Here is a 23,759-nt window from a genome sequence, read left to right as displayed (position 1 = left end):
GCTTTGGGAAGGCTGTTGAACCCCTGCAACTAGTAGGGGCAAGACCTACTGGGAAGAGTTGCTGCGCTCATTAGGCCTGGCTCCCATGAGCAGGCCTTGCTTCTTCTAATAAAGAGTTAACTTCGTGTATTCTGTGTGATTTATTGCTGGCTCCCTGACACAGGGTGGTGCTGTGTTGCTAACCTCCCGACAGTGGTGTCACTGGCATTCTTCAAGATGGCGCAGGGTTGGAAAGGGCAAGGCGTGGTCAGTGTTGGCAAAGTGGTAGAGTCAATCCAGTGCTCTTGCTGATGGACCTGTGCAGCCCCAACCTTGCCACTGCTCATCCCCACCCCCCACTGCCACCATGGAAGCACGGCTACAGTGGACCCCAACAGAGATGACCGAGAGTGGCAGCAGTCTGGGGCCCTAGTCGACGCCTCTGCAAATGGGGGGTGGGGCTGGCACTGAGAAGGCCTTGTCATGGATCCCTGCCAACAGGACAACCGTTGGTGGCAGCTCCTCAGCCCAGAGGTTGCCCACCCCTATTCCATGTGAACAAAAGTTCCCATGCTTTCCCCATCTTTGCATAGTTAAGCAACCTATGAATTGGCTTTCTTCTACCCTTTCTCAATGCAATTTATTTTTTAATCTGCTGTGTCAGATATGCAGACCAGGTCAAGAAACAAAGCTATTAGGGAAAACTACATGCAGCGTATATGAATCTCCAGCTTCTGACATTCCTCAGGAAAGTGCTAGGCCTCACATAAATAGGCATATAAAGCAATCCACAGAATTATACAATTCTTTGTCAGAGCTACAGTAACTACATTGAGAAAGCAATCAGAAGAATTTCTGCTCTTTTATACAGCTTGGAAGATTTATATATATATTTTGCAGCTGACAAGTGAACAAAAACTAATAAGTGATTAGCACTATCTTGCCCAGAAGCCAAGCAAATAATTAGAGATTTAACAGCCTGCATTTAATCTGAGCACAGGCAAATACTAGACTTTGTGTGTTGTTTAGGGACCATGTCACACCTGCTCTAAAGGAATGATTGTAGACCAGTTCAAGATGACATATATATTCAAGACTGATTAGAGATGGGTGAGTTTCCCAAAAACTCTGCCTGCTTTAACTCAAAATGTTTCTAAGCTCCCAACATCTGAGAATACATTCCCCATCTGCTAGAGGTGACAGAGGCAGCAGGACTAGATGGTGGCAGCCAGGAACTCTTCCTGAACATTCCTCCCTGCTTGACGGGACCTTAAGACCTGCTTGTAAACAGTTTAGATTACCCGTGACAAGCAGCAGGGCCTTTTTAGTAGCGGCTCCACGTAATGAAATTTCTTTTTTCTTGAAATGTGCTTGGCACTTCCTCTTGATAGTTTTGGAGGGGAGTAAAGAGCCTTTGACTGGACCTCACCTGAAATTTTTGGAGCACTGACACTGACATTTTCTATCTTCTTCTTCTTCTCTTGTACCTGTTCATAGCAGTTTTAATTGCTCCTTGAACTGAACATTGCTGTTTTATCAGCATTTTGGACTCTTTGAGAACCATTATGGTTGAAAATTGGTGTACACATATGGTAAAGAGGCAAATAAAGCCATTTTGATGACATTAGAATTTTTAAAAAACACCTCAGATGAGGAAACACATATGTAAGTGAAGCTTCCCTGTGCTTGTAGTGGCTTTAGAATCTGACAGCTAGCACAAGTAGCCATAGTTAGAGAGCCATTTTACAGTCCATACTCCAAGATCCCAGAAGAGAGTCCTGACACTGATGCTATTTGCTTGTCCTTTCTTCCATGGGGAATTTTTGTGTGTGTGCTGTTGTGAAGGTAAGTATGCCGTGGCAAGCAGGGCCTTTTAGTTAGGAGTAGTAGAAAAAGTAGTTTTGGAACTAAATCATTGCGTCTGTTTCTGAGGAGCATTACGGTCACTGGTACAATGCATGTATCAGCTTGATTTGAATGATACCACCACCCAATTTAATGTCGCCTCTCCCAGGTTTCTACTTTGCCCTGTCCTAGATTTAGGTTCAGAGGCAGGAAAAAAAAAATGTGGGTCTCCTTTGCCAATCACCAAAATGATTAATTTCCCCATGGCCATCACTTCTGAAAAACCGAGAAACAAGGCAGAAGAGGTCAAATTTTAAGCAATCCAATTATTTTTCTTGAAATAAAATTAGAGGCAAACCAGAGTTTCAGTGCAACTCTGTATTAGTACCCAATGCATAAATCATGATTAATGGCACTGTAATGAGCACAAAATGAATTAATGATGACTGGCCACTTATTTTAAAATTATTCACATTCTTTATGCTTCATCTTATCCTGCTGACAGGCTCTAGGCATAGGCTATATCCTTCAAGGGGCGGGGGAAGTTACATTCAATTTTCGCTTTTTTAAACACCCACCCCACAACTATGGAAGTTGAAATTTAGCAGTGGTCATTATGCTAAAACAGACGTTTTTGAAACCTTGGGAACTCTTTTCTCATCAATTCCTCTGCTTAGGAACCTCTCGACATTGCAACATAGAGCCTGGCACACATTCTAGGGTCACACGGGACGCTATTTAGTTAGTTATGTATCTGTTAAAATCATTACAAACATCCAAGAGTCCCAAATTTGCGGAATATAATGCAACACTCAAATGTTAAGTAAACTAACCGGAGATAGCCTGAATAAACCAATATGTTTTTAGCATTCTCGGGAAGCCTCCTATTGCAGGTGCCTCCCATATAGCGTGGGAAGAGCAATGCAAAGACTGGGTGCCACTAAAGGATGTTCACATGCCAAGACTCCTGGGGGCATCAGACGTGGGACAGGCATGTTCTTGGTCTGCATCATGCGCAAGGGAGCAATCAAACCAGAGTATTATCCACTCCCGCCCAATGTTGTTCTTATTATGAGGAGCCAGTCTGCTGCAGCAGATAAGAGCGCAGGAGCTGGGAGACTAGGCTTCAAAGCGTTCGTGAGGCTACAGATTCACTGGGTGCCCTTCAAGTCGCTTAGCTCTCCCTCTGAAAAATGGCACTGGATGTGCCGCGTGCCGCAGAGTTGCTACGAGGGAAAACAAGGTCAAGGCGGTAAAGCACACTTAAAATAATATACAATAAAAACGCCACTTTGTTTTGATCATGTTGCCTTTTCATGTCCTGGGTACATTTCCAAACCTGCGACTGATATTTAGGGGCCTTATTAACACCAGGAAGAAAGCAAAGCTCCGGGGATGGCAGTGGTGTAAAATACCTAATAAAGTTGCACCGATGTTCCATCTGTGTTCATTTCGTTGCCAGGAAATGGGAACAAGAGCTTAGCAACATCCCACCTGGAGTCATAACCTCTGTGAAATCCTAATGCTCCCTTTCTTACAAAATTCTTCGGGGTTGGGAGAAATCCATAATACGGAATCCATTACGGAGTAACTAAAAGGGATCCATAAATGTATTATGTATGTAATTTTGCTCCCTGTAAGGATCTGAGTGTAACCGTCACTTTAGAAAACCATAGCCTTCGGGCTAGAGAAATGAGAGCCACAAATCAAGCAGCAAAGCAGTAAAAAAAGATGAATACTTCATACTATACTGGTGGGCAGATGATGTTCAGACGCTGGTCTTAAATGGACCCAGCAGGCTCTTAGAAGACGACTAAGTTCCCACATTCCCCCCCCCCTTTGGTGACAAAATGATACTGATTTGTCACAAAGTTCCCTCCATTATTGAATGCTAACTGCTAGCACTGCTTTTTCAGGTAATGATACTCATTCCTGACAAAGTCCACAAAAAGCAAGGCGTTTCCTCGCCGTTCTTAATTCGCTCCATCAGCCCTCCGGATTGCAGGGATGAAAATGCCCATGCTGTGAAAATGTTCCAGAGTTCAACATCTCCCAACACAATGGCATTGAGTTAAGTATGGGGTTTTTACTTTGCCCTGAATTTTCTGCTTATGGCCAAAATGCCGAGGTTACGATTTTGCAACCAGTTAATACATTGTGCGTGATAAAATCTTACTGAGTTGGGGAAAAAATGTTTAGAACAACAATTGGTAAAAAGCCGGAAGCATTCCTTTTAGGAATCAAAACAAATGACACCCCCAAAGACATGAAGAGAATTTTTTTTTACATGCAACAGCCGCTGAAAGGTTTTTGGTTGCTAAAAATTGGAAATCAGAAGAAGTACCATCAGTGACAGATTGGCAACATATTTTTTTTGAAATGATTGAATTAGCAAAAATGACGGCAACAATTAGAATGCAATTTAACCAAAATCTCAAACAGGAATGGAAGTGTGTAGAAGAATACATGACCAAAAGATGCTCCAACAAAAATGTATTGATATGCATAAACTGATTTCACAAAGTTAAGTTAAACAGATATAGAAGAATGTATGTTTAATTAATAAGATACAAAAATACAATCGCAATAATAAAGTTATAAAATAAAAACAAGAAAGTTGCGCATGGGTGGAGGGAAGACATAGGGCAAGAAATAAGAAGAAAATAAGAAAGGACTAAATGTTGGTACATAAGGAGATGTGAAAATGTGAATTTACAAAAATAATGTATATGTAGTACTATGTAAATATTTCATATATGTATCACAACATAAAAAAGAAAGAAAGAAAGAAAGAAAGAAAGAATCTTACTGAGTTGTGATGGCGCTGACAAACATACAACAGGAATCAGGACTGCGGATATAAAAAAGTTAGTCTTAATAGAATTGCTGGTGTTAGTAATTTGAGGCATCTGAAATGTACCGTGTGTTTGTGTGTGTGTTTTAACCATTTCCCCCAAGCAGAAAAAGGAAGGTCCAGAGGCAGCTGCAAATGGAGGACATGATTTTAAGGGAAATGATTAATGGAGGACATGATTTTAAGGGAAATGCACGAGAGACTCATGGCATAATCATGGTATCTGTAGATCTGAAGCTGGTGGTCATGACTACCTTAGCTTCACTGACTTCAGTATGTCTGCTCTGAGCAGCATTTAGCAAGGTACAACCCTGGGTGTGGGGTGAATCAGGCAAGCTTCTGGAGAGACAATGCTATGATGATTATGATTATATAGAATAACTGAAACTACAAAATTAAAATCATGGCACAATACAGGAAGCACAATACCAGGGACTATTAGATCCCACGCCACATTTATGTCCCCAAAGTCTAGGCCGGGGTTGGCAAAGTTGTCATGGTTTTGGCCAGTTCACGGTCCCACAGACGCCGATGTGGGCCGGAGTGCTCATACGCACACAAGCACGCGCAAACGCTATTTCCGGTGCTCCTTCCGGTGTGGAGGAGGCGTCCACAGCTTCTCATTGGCTGCAGGAGCTTCCTGCAGCCAATGGGAAGCCGGCCAGCGTTGCAGAAGGCAATCCCCGCTCTGCTCCGCGCCGGTTTAGTGCGGCACACAGGAGCCCACCGAGCGGGCGGCGGGGGCCCATGAGCCTTAGGTTGCCGACCCCTGGTCTAGGCAAACGAATATGTATTTTAAAAAGGTAAAGGGACCCCTGACCATTAGGTCCAGTCGTGACCGACTCTGGGGTTGGGGCGCTCATCTTGCTTTATTGGCCGAAGGAGCCGGCGTACAGCTTCCGGGTCATGTGGCCAGCATGACTAAGCCGCTTCTGGCGAACCAGAGCAGCGCACAGAAACACCGTTTACCTTCTCGCAGGAGCAGTTTGACGTGCTTTCAAACTGCTAGGTTGGCAGGAGCAGGGACCGAGCAACAGGAGCTCACCCTGTTGCGGGGATTCGAACCGCCGACCTTCTCATCGGCAAGTCCTAGGCTCTGTGGTTTAACCCACAGTGCCACCCATTGACAGCTAAAAATTCACAGCACAGATCTTTCATGATCCTGGGATCAGTTGCCCTTTCTTCAGGGAAATTGTACCCAAAAGGGGAACTGCACCCAAAAGCACATTTGCAGAAGGAACCCGTGATCGCAATGCACCTGCAACATGATGCTGCCATATTGCCACCCAGCGAGTCAGAGGATATTGTTGGACTTCAACCGCCATCAGCCTCAGCCAGCAGTGTCAATAGTCAGGGATGATGGGAGTTGTAGTCCAACAACATTGGAGGGCCGCTGTAGTTAAGGGTTCCCAGGTAAGCCAACAGTTCACCTATGCTGTGATGTAAGCCCACCCTTCTCTCTAAAAGCCCTCCCCCTTTATTTCAGCCAATTTGGGGAGTTGGGTTGGTTGCAGTTACTCATGGGTGAGCAAAGAAGTGGCCCAAAATATTGTTGTGCCTGAATGGGAAAATGCAAATGGCACCCTGTGTAGCAGGAAAAGACGCATGAGTGAACAAAGCAAAAGATAAATGTTCCATCACTTCATGATAGGGCCGGACCTCTTTGTCTTTCCAGTGCTCAGAGGCATTCACACTCAGAGTGCTCAGAGAGTAACTTTTACATTGCGTCCAAGGGATGGATTCTAGGTTCTGGTTCTGGTCCAGGTGAGTTTTGGTCCCAAATTAAACCCTGACTTCTGGTGATTATTATTGACAACCATCTCATTAATGTCGGTAAGCCTCATGCCCAGTGTTCCGAAGCCTCAGTCCCTATATCGTAATTACTAATAAAAAGGAATACAAGAAGGAGCACAGGGCAGCCGTAATAGACCTGCCAATCACATGCCTGCACTTTAGGCCCTGAACATTTATTCTGTGTTGCTCAGAAACACCCCAAGCAGAGCAGCTAATGTTTACCTTCATACCAATTATTCCCAAGAGAAACACAAGGACATTTCTACCTACAGGCCCAGAAATGCACCATAAATTCACAAAAAAGGACAGCTGTGCCAGGTAAGGAATGGGGGAGAGAAAATAAATGAAACATTATATAAAAAAAGGCTCTTGCGATGGAGAAATCCATTGGTTGTTTTCATCTCCTTCAGTCCCTGATCCCACAGAAACTATTAAATAGGATATTTAAAATCACTTAGAAGAACAATAAAAAAAATTTAAATGTCAGTTTATTAGGGCCAGTGCTGTGGATCATAACTGGCAGAAGGAAGTCAAATCGTGTTTACCTGTAATTAGGGATGGAGGAGGAATTTGATTCAGTTTGCATTTAAACTGGGTGTAGTTCTTATTTCTTCTCTCACTCCCATACCCCCCCCCCCCAAATCTACACAGAGCATAGTTGAGAAAAGTAGAAGTATTAACTATAGTGATGAAAGGCAGTCATAAACAATCTTTTATACCTCACATGTACTGAAATCTACCGGAATACAGTGATAAAAATAGCTGCTGCTGTGTGTGGACCTGTTCAGCAAATGACAGAAGAAGACATCGCTAAGATAATTTGGGTATTTGAACAGGAAGATGAGTTGGAGGTACGGATTATTTGGATTTATAAACCAATTACAATCTGAAAGATCTCAAAGCGGTTTACAATAGATTATGTATACATACAAGAAGTACAATAAAAGCATATCAACTGCTTCACATAACAAAATACATAAACAATATCCATATGCTTAAATTTTATACATATATACATATAGATATAATCAATGGAGAAGGAATTCAGGTAGAGATGAATGAATCTGTTAATGTTGGTTTCTTATTTTTCCAATCTTAAATTCAGTTCTCTACCTTTTCATGTCAATTTGCAATTTTTTGTGACTTGTTTTTAAATCTTCATGAAAGTCCACCAGCCTTTTAGCGCAAATTTACCCTAATACGTCTTATGCAATTTTGTCTAATATGTACACTATGCAAGCAACTTGGTCTCATAGAATGCATTTTATATGTTATTTTCACTAACATGTGCATTTTTATGCACACTTTGCCATATGCATTTTTGTAGACATTTAGTCGCGTTTGGTAGGTTCACCTAAACTCCACGTGTTGATCATTGTGTGTGTCTGCATTTGGCCCTAACATGTGAGCTGAAACTGTACAATCTCAGCACCACAAAACACAATGTATAACGCAGATCATTTGGGACCTGACACGTAGGTCCCACTGCAAATGTGGCCATATATAAGAAACAAATGTCTGTATAATACAAACACACACATGTGGATAGCAGCATTATATGATCTAGTCAGTAGGTGGCGTTAGACTTATTTGCATCTGGGAGCAGACATGGTTTTCCTGTCCCTGTTCTGTCCTTGCCTAGCTGCCTGCTGTGTCCTCAAAGTCCTTCATTAAATTTATCAACATCTACCTCAATTTGCTAACAGGTTTGTTTCTGTAAAGCTGCGGGGAGAGATTGTTTGAGGTTTCTGTTGGATCAGAAGCCATCTCAATTAAGTACCAACCAACCAACCAACCAACCAACCAACCCACCCCGGAATATACACAAACATACACACACATATTAATGGTAAGTAACACCCTCCATTAAACTACAGAGGATATTCAACGCATGTCAGGAACTTGTAAAGCAAATAACACTGTTGCTAGATGCATTTCTGGGAAAGGGTTTGGCATCCATCCCAATGTCATTTATTACTCCACAGAAAGCAGCTGGAAAGGATAGCAATGCCAGTCATTGATTAAAAAATAAATGTCAGCTTACACTGTGATCTGCTGTAATAAACAGACAACAGTGTCCGTAGGTATTTCATTCAAAAGGCAAGAAAACATTGCTCATCCTTTTAATTAGTACGTGTTGCATGAGGTGGAGAAACTACAGCGGTACCTTGGTTCTCAAATGCCTTGGTACTCAAACAACTTGGAACCAAACACTGCAAACCTGGAGGTAAGTGTTCCAGTTTGCAAATTTTTTTCAGAAGCCGAATGTGCTCCGTTTTGAGTGTTATGCTTCCAATTTGAGTACCACACTTCTGTTTTGAGTGTTACGCTGAGGTCTGTCTGTTTTTGCTATTTATTTTGTGTTTCTTTTTGTGTGGCTCTTTTTGTGCGTGACCGTGAAGAACCCAGTTCAGCTACGGATTGATTGTGTAACTGCAGTACATTGTTTATTGCTTTCATTTTATGAATCAATGGTCTCTTTAGATAGTAAAATTCATGTTAAATTGCTGTTTTAGGGGTTGTTTTTAAAAGTTTGGCACTGATTAATCCATTTTGCATTACTTTCTATGGGAAAGCACGGCTTGGTTTTGAAACGCTTTGGTTTTGGAATGGATTTCCGGAACGGATTAAGTTTCAGAACCAAGATACCACTGTACTCCCTAGGGACTGCCAATTTATTCTTGGGTGCATTATCCAAATGAGAAAACTGAGCAGGTATTCAGGTAGCAAAGCAAAGCTGAAGTTCTCTGCTGATGCCCCTTAACACCAAACCCAGTGGATATCAGAGCTAGCTTACAGGGTGGGTTACATCTGGGCCAGCATTCGCACCCAGCACCCTTGAGGAGCTGTCAGTATTGGAAGAGGAGCTCATTCCTTCTGTGGCTACTGGTCTTTCTTGCCAGAGGCTAGATCTTCCACACCCAAAGCACGTCCACATCTACCACCGAGGCATGAACGTGGTGCACTTCCAGATTGCAGTATACTGTGGATTCGTCACTGCTCACAAATGCAGGTTTATCACAGTGCTCACACAGCACTGTTCTCAACAAAACGCCTAAAAGATCACCGCACCTCCGACAGACCCAACCCCTCCTCATTTCCCCACATACCCAAATGACCACTGTGTCCTGCAGGAGAGGGCATTCTGCAGATACCATCCTATCACTAAACACAACATTAAAAACTCGTGCACCTGCCAGCGCAAGAGCCATTGTGCTAGCAGACAGAGAATGATGAATGTAGCCCATACATATATACAGGTAATGACCAACCAAAATGTGTAACCGTGACCATTGCGCTGAACCCGGAAGTGACTTTAGAAATGGCAAAAATGGCCTTAACAGAGCCCAGAAAGGACAGAAAAGGTGCGAAAACAACACTTAGTAATCCCAGGAGCCCTTGTGTCGACCGCTGAGGCCTGTGGAGAATTAGAGTTTGAGCAAGAAGGTTTGGAGGGAGTGATTGTGGTGGAGTTTGGTGCAGTTTGGCAGTCAGTCTGGTAAGTGCTGCTGGTTTTTAACACAGTTTTTCAAGGGTTTCCAGAGGTTTAGAATACGTTTTCAGGCTTTTCCAACTGTGTTTCGAATATATGCAATTTCACTTAAACGCACGGTGCCTCGGAATGTAACCCCCGCATAAATGGGGGGGCTGCCTGGATACATAAAGAAAGCATGTTGTGAACACCAGCACTGTAGCTATAAAATGCATGTTAATGGGCACATGTGGAAGAAGCACACTTTTAACAAATCAGAACACGACCATAAATTACCCTTCTGTCCTGTTTTTCCTTTGTGTCTTATTTGAAGCAGGATTTACATATCACGGAACAACTATGTGGCAAGCCACACTCCTCCTCCTCCCTTCCACTCATTTCAGATTTACCAGACTATTTTGCAGATCTAATGGCCGAATACCATATGGGGGCTCCCTTAGCTGCTAAGGGGGGACTCTGTCACAAATCAGTAATAGTGGTGTTCATTCAATTCCAAAAGGAAAGGCAGCATGAAAAGCTGGGTTGGCAGATTTATTGATTACATTTCACCAGTGACCAGCAAGAGGCAAGCACTCTGAAAAATCCCCAAAGGTGATCATTAGCACTGAGTAACTGTCACTAAACATTAACACCAGCAGCAGACTGGAGCAAAGGGAAAAAAAGCACAATACTTTAAAGTCAAGACCCGAGTGGCACAGCCAGCAGTGCAGCCAGAAAGGGAGGGGAAGGGAAATTCCACTTGCATAAACGCTGCTGTGGGAGACGATGGAAGCACAATGACAGATGCGTAAGAGACATCTTGCAAAACCCTCCCATTTAGCATTGCTGTACAGATCAGGCCTGCACAACTCGTGACCACCGGAGAGGGAGGGAGAGAGGGATGGGCAGATCTGTCCATTTCAGTTTCTCTCTGTTTCTCATTTTCCCAGTCTTAAATTTAGGCCCTCATATTTCTACATCAATTCACAATTTTTTTTAAAAGGCCTCGTGAAAATTCACCAGTGCATTTTAGTGCAAAATTCGTGTGTGCATGCTTTTGTAAACAATTTTGCTTATCGTACGCATTTTTGCAAAGCAGGTTCCCCTAATGCAATAGATTTTGCATGGTTATATAATTATTAAGCCTACCCAGCCTTGTAATTTTACAATGCACTTCTAATTTTTAAGTTGTTGATTTTATCTATATATTTTTTAAAAAATTATCATGTCTCCTTTTTTTAAAAAGTCAGTTGGTTTTATCATTATTTTCTTATGAACAGAAATTTCATTATGAATATTTTATACTATTTTCTGAAAATGGCTTGAAAATTTTATTAAGTGGTATATCAATCTTTCTGATTAGTTATTATTACTAATAGATGATGATGATGATTTCTAATAGTGAGGCCAGGGTTGAAGACCTGAAGGACAGATGGAAAGAAGGTAATATTTTCAAATCTGAAATGATGCCAACTGGGCTAATATTCAATATCACCACCTTCATGTGACCCTGGACGTGCCATTGGTGGCGATACTATTTTGTTTTTCTGCAGCTAGCCCTCTGCCGTGAAGCAGGAGGATTCCCTCACTCTTCCTTTTTCACTGTAGCAGCAGAAACATACGCAGTGCACATGGGAAGTGAGCTAATTTTCTGGCTGTCCCTCCTCTAAACATAATAGTAGATCTGCCGTTGGTGTACATGGGCCATTACTCCTGGCAGGCGGGAGGAGGGGAAATCAAGGGACTTTAATTTCCCCTTCACCCTCAATAGACATTGCTCAGTCCGCCATATGAAAGTACTTTGTGGGGAGGCCGCTTTGCTCCTCGGAGGGTTGCAGCAGAAGGTTGCGCTACATCAGCTTGGCTGGACTTCAAAGTCAACACAGCTATCCTTGAAAAGCGTCCAGCTGCCCAGCAAGAGGCCTTAAGAGGTGAACGTGAGGGTTCATGACTACCGGAAGGAGCGGCGACACAATATCCCTCTTGGCCCGAGACCAAAGTGTGGAGTTGTCAAGCTGCGGCACAATTAGGAAATGGCAATCCGGACGACGATTCTGCCGGCAGAAAGGTCACGTAGATGCTTTGGCGAGAATAACAGTAAAATGGAAAAGGAGGAGGGTAAGACAAAGGTGCTTGTCGACCAAAACGGCTCAAGCTGAGCCATTTGCTACAGAAGAAGAAGAGTTTGGATTTGATATCCCGCTTTATCACTACCGGAAGGAGTCTCAAAGCGGCTAACATTCTCCTTTCCCTTCCTCCCCCACAACAAACATTCTGTGAGGTGAGTGGGGCTGAGAGACTTCAGAGAAGTGTGACTGGCCCAAGGTCACCCAGCAGCTGCATGTGGAGGAGCGGAGACGCGAACCCGGTTCCCCAGATTACAAGACTACCGCTCTTAACCACTACACCACACTGGCTACAGGGAAGGACAACAGCTGTTGCAGCTAAAGCAGGACAGGGGGACTTTTTCCAGGCTGAGGGCCATGTTCTCTTGGTGGCAACCTTCTGAGGGCCGCTAGCGGGTGGAGTCAGAGAAAGAAGTTAATGCAGCAACGCTTGTAAAAGTTTGTAAGGTACACTGGCAGACCCTTCAAGTGTCCTTATTTCCCCAGGACATTCCTGGAATTACAGAAGCCACCCCTGCTTCTGATTTGATCCCAGAATGTCCTTTCCACACACACCCCTCCAGTGCTGCCGCTGAGCTCAGGGAGAAAGATGAGCCGCCGCTTGTGCTTGTAGTGGAACCCTCATAAAGCTGAACCCTTGTGTGTGTGTGGGGGGGGTAGCAGTTCTCTGCTGGAGCAGAGGCGGTCGATGTATGTGGCAATCTGGCTTGCCTCTCTCTGCCATCGCTGATGCCGCCAGCATCATGGCGGCTAGAGGGGCAGCACGGATGAAGAAATCAAGGAAAGGGAGCGAGCAGCTGCCAGGTTGGGGCTGTGGCAGGGGAGACAGCCAGCTGACCATACAGTGGTTAAGAACTTAATTCGTTCTGGAGGTCTGTTCTTAACCTAAAACTGTTCTTAACCTGAGGTACCACTTTAGCTAATGGGGCCTCCCACTGCCGCCGCACGATTTCTGTTCTCATCCTGAAGCAAAGTTCTTAACCTGAGGTACTATTCTGGGTTAGCGGAGTCTGTAACTTGAAGCGTCTGTAACCTGAAGTGTCTGTAACCCGAGGTACCACTGTATGCTTTTTATTGCCAATTTTAGTTAGTTAGATCTGGACAGTGGTTGGTTTTACTCTGTTTGATTTTTAGAGATTCTTGTTTGCTTTTATGGTTTTCAATTTTTAGCACAAACTGCCTAGGGGATATTGCTAGCTGGGTGTCCAACTTTTTCCTATGCAGAAGAGACTGCCTTGAAGAAAAATGACTGAAAACTTTACAAGGAACTTAAGCTTTCAAGAAGAGCAGACACGAAGAAGAACCTAGCATCTAAATTGAAGTGTTTTGTTAATTTTCTTCTATTGCTAGATGTGATTCCTCACACCTTATGCAGCCTTAAGATGCTTTAGGAACCCCCTCTTTGCAAAATAAGAATAACAACTAGAGCAATGTCATTCATAATGAGGGCAATACCTTAGTAGTGAAAACTTTTTTTAAAAAAAAGATGTTTTTTAAAGGAGGAAGGTGGGGGAAAGCTACCACCAAACACCACAATTTACAACACTTTGCGGATACTGACTTCCCCCTATATTTCCATACAGTTCTGAGATATTGGCAATTATTATTTAAGTCAAAAGGGAAAAAGAAGAATAATTTACACCATCCATCATTGTTTCCTTGCATGAATAAATTACAAGACACCGCAGCAAATCAATTGTGGGGAAAGAAACAGCCCATGCCAAACGGTGTGCTTGTGTGTATAATGTCCTTAATGTTTTCCATCCTCATACATCAAAACTACAGACTGAATTTGGCAAACCTGATGCAGGAGAAAGCTCATTATCCCAAGGTCTTGCAGGGCACCTAAAACCTAACTAGGGAGCCAGAGCATGTAATAGAGAAAAACAGGTGCTTCTAATCCCCAAGCATAGACCTCGCAACCTAAGGCGCCTTCTTATCCCTCCTAAGGCTGGCCCTACTTTTAGGCAGAGTTAGGCAGCTGCCTCAGGTGGCAGATGCTGGGGGACAGGAGGGTAGTCACTCAGGATTCTTCCTAAACTAGACTGCCTTGCATCCCCTAAACTAGCTGCTGTTTCCCAGGTCTAGAGAAGGATGCTGTCCCATCCCCAATGCCAAAATATGAGCCGAACACTGGCTGATTCTACACGTGGAAAGAGAGGGAATCTTCTTGTACTTTTTTGTTTTGTTTTGCCTCTGGTAGCAAAAGATCTTGAACTGGTCCTGATCTCTTACCAGCTCTACCTTTCACCAAAGAGTCTCACAGGATATCTAAATGTGTATGCACCGGGCATCAGAATACCTGAAGTCTCAACCTGAGGCTCAGCTACCAACTTCCAACTTTATATACTGTTTGTCCACCTAACCTAGTGTTGTCTACTCTGACTGGTAGCCGATCTGCATGGTTTCAGAGAATGAAAGGGCTTTTCCACCATTACCAGCCAGATTCTTAAAAGAAAGAAAGAAAAAAGATATCCACCCACAACAGGAGAGGCAAAGAACTGATTTGGAATTTTGTGCCCGGACCCCAGATTCTCATTTTTTTTCTAGTCTTAAATAAAGTTTTCCACATTCCCATATAAAGTTTGAGATTCTCTTCCCTGTCCCCCATAAAAAGCTCTCATGACAACTCACCAGTATTTTTGTGTGGGTTTTTTCTAATTTACATTAGGAGATATAAAACTCACATGCAATTTTGCCTAATATATATGTTTCCGCAGAGCATTTTTTTTGTATGATACAATGCATTTTGCGTGTTATTTTGAGAGGGGTGGTCAGTCTGGGCAATACCCTGAATTCCTTCCAATTCTTGGGGTTGTGTGTCTGCAAGGGTAGAAGCTTGCCAAACTTGCTGAAGACAGTTGTGGTGTAAATATTTGAACAAATCAAGGACATGCTTCCAGTTCATAGCTGTCAGCGTTTCCCTTTTCTTGCGAGGAATCCTATTCGGAATAAGGGAATTTCCCTTTTAAAAAAGGGAAACGTTGAGAGCTATGTTCCGGTTAAGAATGTATCCTCATAGCAACAAAACATCATTCCATACCCACACCCAAAATCCCCCTTCCCCTCTTCATTTTTAAAGAAGACCGGTTTCTTTCTTTCTTTGTCATTTCAAGTGAAAGTTAAACACTGATAAAGCACTCGGAGAATCAATCAGCTCAAAACATTTTGCCATGTGATGCCCACTTGAAAAACTTACCATGTGGCGGCTCCAGCCACGTGGTGAGGCGGTTGTCTGTCGCCTCCAGCCACGAGCTGAGCTGAGTGTTACAACGTTCCTGCAAGCGCTGAGACATCCGAGGAATCAGGGTGTGAACCCACCCTGCATTCTCTGCTGTTGGGCAAAAGAAACATTGCTCTTATCAGACGGTTGTACAAATCAGCTCAGGAGATGTGTTGAGTTCCAGTTTACCTTTCCTTATGTCTCTGTGTCATACCCCCAATTCATACCCCCATTTCAGTCTTGTTGTTGTTTTTCAAATCACAGTTGTGTAAGCTATCTATTCTGCATTGCACTTGCAGCAATGAAGCCTCGGACACTTATTGGCTGAGTGCAGTGCAGGGTGGCACAGAAGGTCCAGATGTCTGGGGGAACAAAAGGATTTGCACAGTCCAGCTTCTGTGAGGGAAAGGGAAGGTGTTCCAGGTAGCCTGGTATCAAAGCAAAGCAAGGACAAGGGAAGTGGTCCTGAGAGCTAAAGAAGCTAAGGACAGGAAGTCTGAAGGCGTGGAAGATGAAGGAAGGAAGGTATAAATGGGCCTGAGAAAGGTGAAGGAAGAACAGTGGGTGGGAGATGAGAATATATGAGGAGAGAAGCAGAGGAGTCAGGTCAGTGAGGTAACCAGGGGCTCATCAGAGAGATGACTGAAGAAATTTCACTTAAGATGATGTTAAACTGTGAGCTCCATAGGAGGGAGAGAAGAGTACTGGGGAGGTTGTTCAAGAGAAAGGAAGTGGGGCAAAATAGACAATGACATGAAAAGCAGGAACAGGAAGTTGGAAAAAAGAGGAGTCTGGGGCAGAACTACACATAGGACTGGGGCAGAACTACACAGAGGGTCAATGGACAAGTTGGGCTATGAACTACTGGCAGGCAGAAAGGCAAGGGAAGCTGCCCAGAGGGCATTGGACAACCACCTAGAGTCTAGATCCTAGTAGAAGTGTGTCATCAGTGTCAACACTGTAACCAGGCAACGAGTCCAAGAAGCAGTGAGTTGAGGGACTCAATTTGACTGTAGACTTCTAATTGGCTGCCCTTTCTTGTCAAGAGAGACAGCGAGAAAAAAATATCACCCACTCAGCAAAGGTCTAAAGTAACCTGCCTGAGGTTGGAAGAGGACATTGGGGTGATTCTTTTAGGAACTAAATTAAATGCAACTGTGACTCTTAAGCAGTTGGCAGATTTGATTTGGGATGCAGGGTGCTGCTAGATCATGATAAGCAAATGGTTGGAACCAAAGGGAATTAAAAGACTGCTTTGGTTTAATGGAGTAAATTTCTTTCAGCACTTGATCCATTGTCAGTACAAGGCTGACAATGTAGTTAACTTTTTAAACTGTAGGTTCCACAAATGCTAAGGGTCGGCATTGCTGCTACACCAATTTGACATTTGAAAGAAAAAGATGGTGGAGTTATGATTCAACCAGATACTAATAAGGACTCTGACTCAGTTTTGAATGCTGGAGCATAGCGCTGAAGCATATGGATAAAGTAGAAAGGAAAGGAAAGAACATGGAATTAGCTGAAGGCTTAGAATCACACTTTTGACACCTCTCTTACTGGAAATTACTGCCAAATCGAAAGAATACTTTAGCCCCAATCAGGTTTCATTAATTGTAGTTCAAAGCACACCACCCCCTCCACTGTGACCCTCCAACCTGGAGCAGGAAGGTCTGAAGATGCCACTTGTAAACTTGTTCAGTTGAATGTGGTTACACTGTCCCTTGTGATCAGTTGCAGGGAATGCAACCCCCCCTTCAAACCTTCCCACTCAATGTCAGTCAAAACTGGGCTTGTGCTGTCTATGACTTATTAGGTTGGAGTCAGGGTGGTCAACAGGGGAGCAAAGGGGGTATACATATTCTGGGCCCCAGTCCAACAAGGGCCCCAGACTCTTAGCTTTCAACAATAACAATAGTAATAGTAATAGTAATAGTATTAATAGTAATAAGCTGATTGGACATCTAGGAAGAAAGTTAGAAAGCAAACTGTGAAGGCAATGTTCAGAGGCTTATTAGGAAGATAAGATGCTGCTGCTAAGGGTGCTTATTCATTTAATCACTGGTGCTAAATGATCTGGGTAAGAAATGCTGGTGGAGTGGGAGGGTGTTAACCAGAACAGCAGAAAAAAAGAAAAACAGAAGAAACTCATTGTTTCTGTTAGTGTGATGCTGGACAGGGGATGAGAGCCTGTCTGTGTAGCGAGGTATGTCTGCTTAAGGACTTTCCTCTGTGTCCACATTCTTTCGTTCACTCCCCAAGTATGCGGCCTTTACAGTATAAAATACAATTGCTGGCTTTGGTACGCTTTACTTAGAAGTAACTCCCTTGGATAAATGAGGCTTCCTTCCTACTGAGAAAAAATCACAATATTGCAATGCTCCATTCTCCTTGAGTTTCCATTTTCCCCTCTCAGCCACTGCTTGTCTGCCTGTCATAACTGGTTTGCTTTTTGCTAAAAGTATTACAGTATTTGTTTCTACCTGTTGTATATTTTTATCTTGGTTTTCCTCCCAGGAGCTCTCCCCCACCCCATTTATCTTTACAACAGCCCTGTGAGATAGGCTACGCTGATAGTTCAGATACAAAAATTGTGAAACTGCACATACGAAGTGTGCAATAGTGCAGTTGTTCAGTCCATCTTAGTTCTCATTGTTATTTTTTGTGGTGCTTTCAGACAATGCTGTAGTGCTTTTCATAATTTCTTTGCTAGGTTCCCAGTTTGGGGTCTCACGTTTTGATTTTTCATTTCAGTAATTCAGTGCTTAGGTTCTGCCTTCCACTTACTATCTGATCTGTGATGTGACAGTGGTTGTAGTTTGCCAGCATTCTGGACTTTCAGACTACACAAATGCTTCCTCAGCTTTGATTCGGGTTCAAAGATGCCCTTCCATGCAATCTGCATGGAAATGTCAGCACCTTTTCTTTAGAAAGGTGTGACCCTGAATGCACAAATTGTGCTACCTGTGTAGGCCACCCCAAATGTAACAATGCTGCCCTGTGCAACCAGAGCCTTAAAACATCCTAGGTGGGTCACCAGTCTCCACTGATACACTCCCGGAAGTGATGTGTGCCCATCAGCTATATGGAATAGCTCTTAAAGCTGCCTTTGAGCAGGCTTGATGTGGGTTGTGTGACAACACTGCACACAGGTCTAGGAATATGAGAAGACAGAGATGGTATTTTCTGAAAGCAGCTTGTACTTTTTTGTCCAAACCTTTGCAGAGGCAGTTTCAGTTCAGAAGTACCCCCGCTTTGGGGGGATATCTGAGATTTATGACTTCCTGAAAATAAAAAAAGCATATAGGAATACTGACTTAAGCAACTTTACTGCACCGTACTAGTGACCTTAACATATTGGGACTGGCGATACCAAGGTATCGCTTTATCGCTGATTATGGTTCATCAGATTTTCTGACATCTGAGCTATAAATTAAATGGAAAGTACATTTGTAATGTGAAGTCCATGTCTACTTACTTAATCTAATCAAGACTCAAATACTTGCTTTAGCAGGCTAATAGCCTCTTGAAGAAACATGGGGCTGTTCCACATTTCATTTACGTGATGGATGGGATGGGGAGATGGATTAAATAGTGGATGAGCACCTTGGGATGAGAAGGAAAGCGACTGCGCTAGGCTGTATTGTGGGTATTTCAGCTACAATTAGGCCTTTTTCAAAGACCACAAAATTTAGCCCCTCAGTGGTATGCTGTTATCATTTATTCTTGTTTACCAGCCAATTGCACATGGTTATGATATAAAAAGAGCCCTGAAGGATCAGGTTGCGAGTACATGCAGCCTTATATCCTGTTTCCAACAGCGGGGACAAAATCTCTCTCTCTGCAACTAACAATTAGGCAACTGCTCTTCTCTTTTGCTTGCCCCAGCATCTTGCATTCACAGATATACCCCATCTGAGGTTTCATTTAGGCATCATTACCTCTGTGTCACATATTCAGGCTGTGAGTGTTGCTCTTCATGTAAAAAAATATATATGGCAGCATCTATATACAAAGAGGGACGCAGGTGGCGCTGTGGGTTAACCACTGAGCCTCTTGGGCTTGCTGATCAGAAGGTCAGCGATTCGAATCCCCGAGCTTCCTTTGCTCGGTCCCTGCTCCTGCCAACCTAGCAGTTCGAAAGCACAAAGTGCAAGTAGATAAATAGGTACTGCTCCAGCGGGAAGGTAAACGGCGTTTCCGTGCACTGCTCTGGTTTGCCAGAAGCGGCTTAGTCATGCTGGCCACATGACCTGGAAGCTGTATGCTGGCTCCCTTGGCCAATAAAGCGAGATGAGCACCGCAACCCCAGAGTCATCCGTGACTGGACCTAATGGTCAGGGGTCCCTTTACCTTTATAGATAAAGAGAGATATCAGTAATCAAGGTTTGTGAAACTATAATAAATCTGCTGGGGGGACCCTAAAAGTGTGAGTGATGGGGGGAGGGGTTCTGTAAATCCCCAAAGCAGCCAAATGGCAACTGAGCATGCTCAGTAGCCATGGAATGTTTGCTGACTGGATGAAAAATGGAAGCTGGAAATGGGGAGGCAGAATGGACTGGAGCAGATAGATTCCAGAGCAGGGAGCACTCCACACTGCCACTTTGTGTTTCAGGTCCTATTTGCTGCAGCTAATAGCCATTGACACACCCAAGGCAGGATTCAATCACATAGTGGCAAATTCAGGTTGCGCAATAAGACTTGATTGGAAAGAAGGGATTGCGCAACAAACACGCTTCTCCAAAAGATCGGTGTTTTTGCGAGAAGGACAGTGATAGGGAAATACACTGGAAAAGTGTGGCAGAACACTTGCTTTGATGCGACGCCATCTAACTGCACCACAAACAAATCAGAACATATGCTCATTGGCTAGTCGACACCATATATCTCCTTGCAGACAAATCAGGGTGAATGCTCAATAAACAGAACAAAGAAATAAAAATGCAATAAACTCCTAAGCAACTTCTAAAGCCAATTTAGCCCATAGCAGCGAAATCCTTAAGTTGGTTGTGGAGTAAGTGCTTCCTTTTGTCTGTTCATTAATTTTCCTTAGGTGGTTAAAGTTATAATATTGTAAGATGGAGAGACAGAATCTCTGACCCTACCTGTACTATATATTTAAAGCAGAATCATAGCACTTTAAACAGGAGAAGTGTAATTTACTGAGGGTGATGAGAGCTGTTAGGAGAGCCTTATTTCCTGCACAGAATTATAATTCCAAGAATGGCTTATCCATCAATCCCTCTTCCCAGGAAATTCTGGGGTATCGCAGGTTCAATCCCTGGCAACTCCAGGTTGGGCTGGGAATATCCCATTGGAAAACCTGGGCAGCCAATAGCAGTCAGTGTAGACAATACTGAGTCAGATAGGCCAAGAGTTTGATTCAGTATAAGGCAGCTACGTTCTTATGCCTGGGTTTGCAGTGCATTATCTTTCCAGAGGCACCAACTGGCCTTGTTTTATCTCTTTCCCTAGCATTTGATGCAAGCACCAAATGTTCGCTTGGGAGGTGGGCGGGCCTTTTTTTATATATACTCCCATGAAAACGTAAATTGAATGATTTCTCCATTGCTATCATTTACATTTTAATGAGTTCCAAAACTGAAATGGAACAAGTCAAATGAAATCAGTATATAAACCACTATTTTTCATTAGAATTGGAATTATGCAAAATATTATGGTCGCTCTTGACAAAAGACATTATCTAGCTTCAAAACAATGTGTAGGAACAATAAATTTTCTTAAGTATCCACACTCTGTAAAAAAGGACACCGGTTTTGGCAGTATTACAAAAAATGAATGAGACTGAAAACACCTTTTGCTAGCCAGCTAGGAGAGCTATTAAAGATGAAAAATGGGAAATCTGTTTTCAGGTTGTGTGACCATGAACTCAAATGCTATTGATAATCCTGCCTTTGAAAGGCACATGTTGCCTTAACTCTGTCCCTCCCTTTCGTAGAACTGTTATCAAGGCACTCTGTGCTAAAAAGAGATCCCCCCAAATTCTCCATGGATGAAGTTTAATTCTGAGACCTGAATCAATTTTGCAAATCAAGCAGAATGACATGCTCTCTCTCTCTCTCTCTCTCTCTCTCTCTCTCTCCTCCCTCCCTCTCTCTCTTTTGCATTTCTTTCACATTATTATTTTTTGCTTTTTTTACCCATGGCAAGGGGCAAAGCCCTACAGAAATCATTCGGACTCCCATACTATCATCCAGCAAACCCTGGGTGAGACTAAAGTGTTGGTGCTGATGTTTAAAGCCCTAAACGGCCTCGGTCCAGTATACCTGAAGGAGCGGACACTGAGATCTAGCGCCGAGGACCTTCTGGCAGTTCCCTCACTGTGAGAAGCCAAGTTACAGGGAACCAGGCAGAGGGCCTTCTCGGTAGTGGTGCCTGCCCTGTGGAACGCCCTCCCACCAGATGTCAAAGAGAAGAACAACTACCAGACTTTTAGAAGACATCTGAAGGCAGCCCTCTATAGGAAAGCTTTAATGTTTAACAGACTACTGTATTTTGATACTTTATTGGAAGCCGCCCAGAGTGGCTGGGGAAACTATTCTTCTTCTTCTTCTTCTTCTTCTTCTTCTTCTTCTTCTTCTTCTTCTTCTTCTTCTTCGTATATCAAGCTCATCACTCTCCAATCTGGTTCCCTCTAGATGTTGCTGGGCCAATTCCCATGAGATGCAGCCGGCATGTCCAACGATGGGAGTTGTCACCCAACAACACTGGAGAGTACCCAGCCCAACATCCTGTTTCTTACAGTGGCCAGTCAGATGCCTCCAGGAAGCTCACAAGAAGGGCATGAAGCTACATAATAGTCTTCTTCTGCTTGTGCCCCTTCTCCTCCTCCAGCAAGGGATATTTAGTGAAGATGGGCATTCTACTTAATCATCATCTTAAGTTCTACATCCACCCCCTGTAATGATTAAGTGCACTCACTCATATCAGGAGTAGACCCTGTTGCTTATTTCTCTGCTCTGCCATTGGCAGCCAATGACATGCAGTGGGAGCTAGTAGTCTTGATGGTTAGACAGTGTACGAAATACAGTGGTACCTCGGGTTACAGACGCTTTAGGTTACAGACTCTGCTAACCCAGAAATAGTACCTCGGGTTAAGAACGTTGCTTCAGGATGAGAACAGAAATCGTGCGGTGGCGGCACGGCCTTTGGTCTGATCCAGCAGGGCCATTATTTCTTATGCGCTAAGGAAATTCAGCAAGCATCACACAATGCTTCCAAGCGCATCTTTGCTACCATAGGGGGGAAACAGGAAAGCCAAATTCTGCGGCCAGTTGCACATTCTGCACCTTTCCAATGCTTTCGCAGTATTGTAGCATACGCAATGGGTAAAGGTACCCCTGTCCGTACGGGCCAGTCTTGACAGACTCTAGGGTTGTGCGCCCATCTCACTCAAGAGGCCGGGGGCCAGCGCCGTCCGCAGACACTTCCGGGTCACGTGGCCAGCGTGACATCGCTGCTCTGGCGAGCCAGAGCCGCACACGGAAACGCCGTTTACCTTCCCGATAGTAAGCGGTCCCTATTTATCTACTTGCACCTGGGAGTGCTTTCGAACTGCTAGGTTGGCAGGCGCTGGGATCGAACAACTGGAGCGCACCCCGCCGCGGGGATTCGAACCGCCGACCTTTTGATCGGCAAGCCCTAGGCACTGAGGCTTTTACCCACAGCGCCACCCGCGTCCCTATACGCAATGGGTATGTGAGTTCTAATGAATGGCAGGATTATGCACTAGCTTTGCACACCCTTGGCGTTAAGGGAGGTTTCTCATGCAATGTGTGGCACTCAAGTACAGACAGCCAACTTCAAAAAAACACACATGTCTGGTTGGCAGAGTGCACAAGATTACTGCTTATCTTTTTTAATGCATAAAATGGAGTCGGGGAACAAGGCAGAGCGACTCCACCCTGGTGTCTCCACACGAAGCTTCTTGCTGATGTCCGTGCATGAAAAGACAAAGTAAATTTTGACATGATGAGGTGAGAGAATAGGATTAAAGCTCAGGTGAGCAAACATAACTGGCAATCCCAGAACAAATTTAAAGAAACACGTATTTGAATGTGAAATCAAAATTACGGCTCACCCCCCCTCCTCCAAGCTGCATGGTTTGTGATTCTTCTTATTATCCATTTCCGAAAGTCAGGGGACAACGCAACACTGTGGAACTGGTGACACAGCGTCTATCTGGGAGATGCGGCTAATAAGTGTTCTTTCCACAAGAGGTCAGAGAGCTCCTCCCTGCTCTAAGTTTTGAAAATAAACCAAGCTAATTCGGATGTTTTCCTTTTTTAAAAGTTCAAGCCCAGTGTCATCTTTCTCTTTTAAAGCTGTCACTTTGGAAATATAGCAGTGTTTCAATTTAGCAGAGATATATTGAAAGAAGGAGGAACCATGCGCACAATTTTAATGTGTTTTTCAAGGTCTGCTGGTATTTGCTGTATTTGTTTTTAG

At 43.7% G+C, this 23,759-nt stretch overlaps 1 protein-coding gene across 8 annotated transcripts in view; it reads right to left on the bottom strand.

The window, feature by feature from the left end:
* ADARB2 (adenosine deaminase RNA specific B2 (inactive)) overlaps positions 1-23,759 on the bottom strand; it is a 358,751-nt gene that overhangs the window by 222,496 nt on the left and 112,496 nt on the right. For 5 of the 8 annotated variants that reach the window (XM_083406282.1, XM_083406284.1, XM_083406286.1 and 2 more), the window contains exon 2: positions 15,270-15,404. The exons of 2 other annotated variants lie outside the window; for them this stretch is intronic. In XM_083406282.1, coding sequence (XP_083262408.1) covers positions 15,270-15,404 — 135 coding nt within the window. The remainder of the gene's footprint in view (positions 1-15,269; positions 15,405-23,759) is intronic. One more of the 8 variants, XM_083406283.1, reaches the window with a different exon arrangement.

The sequence above is a fragment of the Podarcis tiliguerta genome (genome assembly GCF_965153285.1).
Source record: "Podarcis tiliguerta genome assembly, chromosome: 12".
NCBI classification, from domain to species: Eukaryota; Metazoa; Chordata; class Lepidosauria; order Squamata; family Lacertidae; genus Podarcis; species Podarcis tiliguerta.
This window is presented reverse-complemented; position numbering and strand designations above follow the sequence as displayed.